At 39.8% G+C, this 6,305-nt stretch overlaps 1 protein-coding gene across 1 annotated transcript in view; it reads right to left on the bottom strand.

The window, feature by feature from the left end:
- Positions 1 to 6,305, bottom strand: part of DOCK3 (dedicator of cytokinesis 3) — a 551,204-nt gene that overhangs the window by 57,364 nt on the left and 487,535 nt on the right. Inside the window, exons 39-40 of the mRNA XM_019547385.1 lie at positions 2,870 to 2,956; positions 1,272 to 1,376 (exon numbers count right to left, since the gene is read on the bottom strand). Coding sequence (XP_019402930.1) covers positions 1,272 to 1,376; positions 2,870 to 2,956 — 192 coding nt within the window. The remainder of the gene's footprint in view (positions 1 to 1,271; positions 1,377 to 2,869; positions 2,957 to 6,305) is intronic.

Here is a 6,305-nt window from a genome sequence, read left to right as displayed (position 1 = left end):
TTCCCCCAGATCCTGGTGTTCACCCCTGATAAACTTATAGGTGGCCATCAGATCACCCCTGAGCCTGCGCTTTTCCAGGCTAAATAGTCCCATGGCTCTCAGCCTGTCATCATACGATCTGTTTTCCTGACCTCTGATCATGCGCGTGGCTCTCCTCTGGATACTGTAATAAGACTTTGCCCTCCTCTTCTCCTATGCTTCTGGCCATCTCTTACTATACTTTCCCTTTAAGAGAACCTGAATGCTTGTAACAAGCTAGCTTGTCAACACAGTTGGATAGGGCTGTATCTACTCAAAACTCCACACCTCTGAATGAGTAATACAATCAGTATGGACAAGCCTACAGAGCTCCACCCCACTTTTAGGGTTGTTTCTCTATTAGGAGTTATACCTGTTTCTTAAAAATCAACATTAAACTCAAATGATCTTATGTACACCAGCAAACAATCAGGCTCAATACCTTTTCAAGTAGAAAAGAAGCAATATTAGTGAATTATTATACCTGTGATTGAATATATCTGAAAATTCTAATGTACAGGTAAATGGAAGTCCATCAGCCCAGTACTAGCCTCTGTATCCTATTCAATGCTTTTGTAAGTTTCATGTGATATGAAGTGGTGTAAGTCTATAAGTACACAGGCCTGAGTTGCTGCAACAGTGTGGTGTGATTAGTGAAGAAGTTAAGTTGAATCTAACAGGTTTTCCAAGGTAACATTTGCATATATCAGGCTTCTGATATGGGTTTGCAACTCTGTGAACTTGAAAATCTATTTTCACCAAGAACTATTCCCAGTGGTCCAACTTCTTGAATTTACCGTGCAAATTGGCTTTACAGAAGCAGATGTAACAAGCTATCTGTTTCTTTGCTGTAGGTACAAAACTGACATAACAAACTGCACACACCTCACAGCACTCAGCATGTAATATGGTCACCTTCCTGGGTTTAAAAATTTTCCATGCCTGTTTATTTTTAGTCTCTTTGCACGCAAACCACAAACCAGCTTCAAGTGTCCCAAACGTTAGGTGCTGACGCAGCTATCCTTGACTATTCCGGAGAGTTACAAGCAACATGAAATATTAAAGTACACAGCCCTAGGGCAGCAGAGAACCCAGTGGAAATGACACAAAATGCCTCCCAGTTGGATTAATCAGTGTTGTTCTTTTTCAAGCAAGTCTTCTTTTTAACATTAGACAGAAAAACTGATGCCACAACATTCCTCTCCCCAACAAAACCAGGTTGCTATGTTGCACTTTGCATTAAACTAGCTTACCCGCAGGAAGAAGGGGAATTTCCGACCATAAAAACCAACTCTGAAAAATTCAGGTTCCAAGCGCTGCTGTTCCATGATGTTATCAAAATATGTAGCTTCCATTTTCTGTGGATAGAAAAGGTGAGCAATATGAGATTTCTTGCTACACTTGCAGGATCTTAAACCACAATAGTATCTCTTTTTAATATTTTGCATTAATATAGTACTTTTTATGAAAGGATTACAACGCACTATACAGTATTTGAATAATTAAACAAAATCTTAGTGAAATATTTAATTTTAATCAAGCCCATTTTGTATTTTTGGAGACAAAAACAGAGAGAATCCTATTTTCCCCCAATGGAAGAAAATTTACTTGTACAATCTGAATACGTAACTGCAGCTAATTACTGTTAACCTTGAGGTTTGAACCTAGGTCTCTTGACTACCATTTCCCTGATCTAACCAGATTCTCTCCAAAAGTGTAGCTTCTGCAGCACCTTCTGGCCAAAATATCATATCAGCTCCACTGTCTGCAGCAGGTAACTTAAGGACAAGAAAAAGACTGAAGTGGAGTTGGACTAGACCATTTGAAGTTTTGGATATGCAGAAGTATAACAGGGATGAAAAACAGTTTGGAGGAAGGAAAGAGAGCTTTACAGCCTCCTCTTCTATTTCCCACCCGTCAGTACCATGACAATAAAGCTGACATGTATATCAACAGTGGGCTTTCAGGACCATTGTCCACAAGGCAGCTTTGTCTCAGCCACAGAACTCTGAGTTAAGATGCTGGTTTTAGCTCTTGAATACCGTATTTTCTTGCATATAACATACTTCAGAATATAACACATCCTATTTTGGAAGACTTCAAGAAGAAAAAAAGCGTTACCTTGGAGTACAGGTAAGAATCTGAGGTCTGGGGTCTCCAGAGCTCATGTGCTGTGGCTGGGTGGCTGCACACCAGGGTCTGGTCAGGCAAGCAATAGATCTGACCCCATTTACTGACTCCAAGCACCGTGTCCAGGGCTGCAAGTTGGCTCTAGAGCTGCATGCTGGGTCTAACTTGGTATGTGGCTCCAGAGCCAGTGTCTGGGGTTGGACCTAGCATGCTGGGTCCAGGGCCATGTCTTGGGTCAAACCCAGAGCTGTAACAATTAATGCTGCCAGTGCTCTACACATCTGCTCCACCATGAAATTTTTCAACGTGTGGGAGCCCTTTTCCTTGCATATAATGTGCACCCCAATTTTCCCTTGCTGATTCTGGGAGAAAAGGTGTAAGTATGTGCGAGGATATATGGTTTCATAGTTAGTTTCATGGAAACTATGAAAAAGTGGTATATTAACCTTTCTAAAAAAGGAGGCATTAAGCATTAGGTCTCAAAAAAAAAAAAAAAAGACTAGAAAAAAACTGACTCAGTTGGGAACATGCATCAGAGGTCATGTACCCTTTTGATGCCGGCACAACTGCTATGTCTGTTTCTGCTCTCAGAAAGGAGTAAGGTTAGCTGTGAGAGAAGTAGTATCTTGGGGGTTTTAAATTCAGAATCCTTTGCCAATGCAGCAGTATTCACTAGGGAAAGGATAAAGAGCTTAGAGGGAAAGGGGCTGATTTCACTTACCCGAATCCAGCTGAGGCTCTGATAATCATAAAGATTTTCATACTGAATGGCTAGCTCTCTGCACAAGGGGATTCCAAACTCCCAGCTCTGCAAAAGTAAACTAGACTCAGAAATAGCAGAATTCTCATCCATAACTAAAGCACTTAATATTTAAGAAAAGGGAAATACATTAGTATTCATTAGAGATTAAAACCAAAGAGCAAAGAAACCTAAAATGCAATGCCATGGGATCTTGCCTTAGGATTCGTATGGATATCTACTCAAGATATTCAAATCACAGACAGAAAGTTTGTGATATACATTAGCAACCTGGTGCTAACAGAAACCTATGTAGTCAGGGGTTTTATATCACTTTTCTTGATAAAAAATTAATCAGATTGGATAATTGGAATTATGGAATCATACAAATATCGGGCTGGAAAGGACTTCATAATATCGCTGAAGCAGGATCAAGTATAGTTAGCCAAAGAGAGACACAATACCTACCAGATATGCAAGAAAACCTCTACATAGCTACTCTGCTCTCTTGAATAAAATCCCATGGAATAAAGAATATAACTCAATCCTGCAACTATATGACTCCTCCCTCCCTTATCATGACCTCCCATTGTAGCAATTTGAGATAGTTATTATAGAGTATAAATGATGAATAACAATTACTTTGTAAGACTATAGTTTGCATGTATAGATGAATGAGTGTGAAGTGAATAGAAAATACTGAAAAAACGATGCACAGACAAACAGGTTACCAAAAGACAAAAGAATTCGAAGGATAGGCTGAAGATACAGCTTGTAACAGACACAGCAAGAAGAAAAGAGATAACCAGGAGGCTCTGAGATATGCCAGATGCTCTGAAGGACAATGCTCAGAATGTTGCCAAGTAAACTCATCTATTTGCCAGAGTGGAAGATTACTGGGGTTCAATCAAAGAAGGCACCAAGAAAAGAAAGGTAGAACCGTTCACTCAATACCAATTTGATACCCTCTATAAAGGGGAGAGGACTTAGCAGCAGGAGGTTGGGTAACACCGCATACTTCACTGGAGCAGAGACGCATGTCTGTATGAGGCCTCGCTCTTCATCTCGTACTCTTAGGCTGGCCACCTATGAGCAACGGACTTTGGTAACTATAATATCCGAACACCAAGTGTGTGTGAATGAATGAGCACCCTTTTGAGTATTCTAATCAATAAACATGGCATCTTGCCTTATCCCCCTCAAAGTCTTGCTTGTCATTTTAAACAATTGGTAAGTTATGTAACACCATGACTGCTACTTTCCAGTGAAGCACTGAACCTGTCTACCAATGGGAATGAGTCTTGAATGCAGGGAAAATTTTCACAGGAATTACAGTGATATTACTGAACTTATTTCCAAAAAAGACGAATGACTCCTGACCTTAGTACATTCAGAATTTAATTCAAAATACATATCTTTCATTTAAATTTCCTTAACTAAGATGTTTACACAATATTCAAGCTTTCTCTTAGACACAGATGTTACTAACTTCAAGTTCTTACTCCCACTGGTATGTATTAAGAAAGGGGAAGAGAGAGAAAGAGAGATTGCTTTCTTATTTCTTTAAACTGTTGGGAAAAGCCAGGAGGATAAAAGCTTTGTATGCTGATAGTGCTTCCTGTGTACTTATGCCACAAGTCTTTTGGGAGAAGATTGTTTCTTACTATGTTTACACACACAGTCTAGTACAATAGGGCCCCAGTCTTGCTTGGGGTCTGTTGTGCTACTGGACTAATGACAGCAATAGATAGCTATTTCAGCTGTAAACAGGAGAATACTATACTGCGAGCAATATCAATGTAAACATGAACATCAGAATCTGATCCTAAGATTGTACAGTAACTAGAAAATTAATAGTAATGAGTGTAGAAAAGATTTTCATTCACTTTCATTAAAAAAAGAATCTCTACACTACTTGATGCAGGATATTATGCCTGTCTTTATCAGTTTCCTTTACATTTCCCCTGCATTTTCTGCTCTCCTGAGCTTAACAACTGTAGATCTCTTAACAGTATAACAAGGCTGATTCTCCAAACAGGTCTACAGAAATGGAATTTCATAACCCTTCAGGCTGTTGGGGGCTGCAACCTGGCTAATGGCCTAAATTGTGGGAAGGCAGTCCTCTGCTCTCCTCCCCCTGCTGCTTTACAGCTTTACATAGAATTTATGCACTATATGCAGGGTGAAATCTTGAATGACATATGCATAAACAGAATAAAATGTGGCTGGGACTTAGATACATAAGCAGGCAAAGCAGAATTTTGCCCTTGCTGTTTAAGATAAAGATGACATACATCCATAGACAAGCCTGAATATATCCACATGGAAGAAAACTAGGAGCATAGTAATAATAAAAGAACCAGCAGTAATGTTGATATGTTGTCTCATACAATTTACAGTACATCTAGCATACTGATCTTTAACCAAATATCAAATATCCCATTTTGACATCATTTTAAACTTCTTTTTATGTTCTCAGAACTCTTGTTGCTTAATTAGGTAGCTTCAGAAAGGAGCTGAAGTTAATCATTTGATGCATGTTTGAGATATAGTCTATTAAATCCTGAAAATAGGTAAAGCTGTACAGAGGGGAATTAATCAATATTACTAAATACAAACAAGATTCTGAACACTATGCACATCCTTGTTAAATTAACATATTCTTTGTAAACATGGCATGCCCCTTCCCCAAACAAACAGAAGACAGCTTTTTCCTTTTTAAGAGATCTAGGGTATATGTCTTTGCCAAAGTATAGGTCCTGCATCAGCTGTGACATGTTGTTACTTACTGGTTAAAGAACAAAACCTTAAACACTCAAAGAATTCCATTAGTCTCTCTATAAGGTTCTAAGACCTAGGAATTAGGCCTGTGCAAAGTGGCAAGTATTCAATTTGTATTAGGCCGATTTGGAGGGTCAGTGATTTGATTTGGTGATTTGAATCATTGGCCCGATTCCATTTGGCCAATTCAGATACGAAGATTCGGCACTGATTCAGAGATTCGGCCACAGACTACAGAGGCAGAAGTCCTTGAGGATGCTGGACAGAGCTGCCTCCCACTGGTAAGTGTGTTATGGTAGGCGGAGTGGGGAGGGAAGAGATGTGGAGGGGGGCACAGAAAAACACCCCCACAGTGAGGGAGGGATTGGGGCTGGGACAAACTGCCCAGTTGAGGTGGGGAGCCATGGGACTTGGGGAAGGGGGCTCCCTCCACTGCACACTGCCATGTGCCACCAGTCCAGGAGGGCTTGGGAGTAGGTGTGTGCCCTTGAATCTCTTATATTCCACTGAGATTCACAGTCATTCTTGTAGCCCAGAACCAGCCAAATCTTTAAATGAATCATAACATGTAAATAGAAATTTTTAGAGTCTTTTACAAAATTAAAAAGGCATTTTTAGATGCAGAGGAACTGGCCTT

Source organism: Crocodylus porosus, unplaced genomic scaffold (genome assembly GCF_001723895.1).
Source record: "Crocodylus porosus isolate Cpor-Errol unplaced genomic scaffold, CroPor_comp1, whole genome shotgun sequence".
NCBI lineage: Eukaryota > Metazoa > Chordata > Crocodylia > Crocodylidae > Crocodylus > Crocodylus porosus.
The sequence above is the reverse complement of the archived record's forward strand: the minus strand, read 5'-3'. Positions and strand labels throughout refer to the sequence as shown.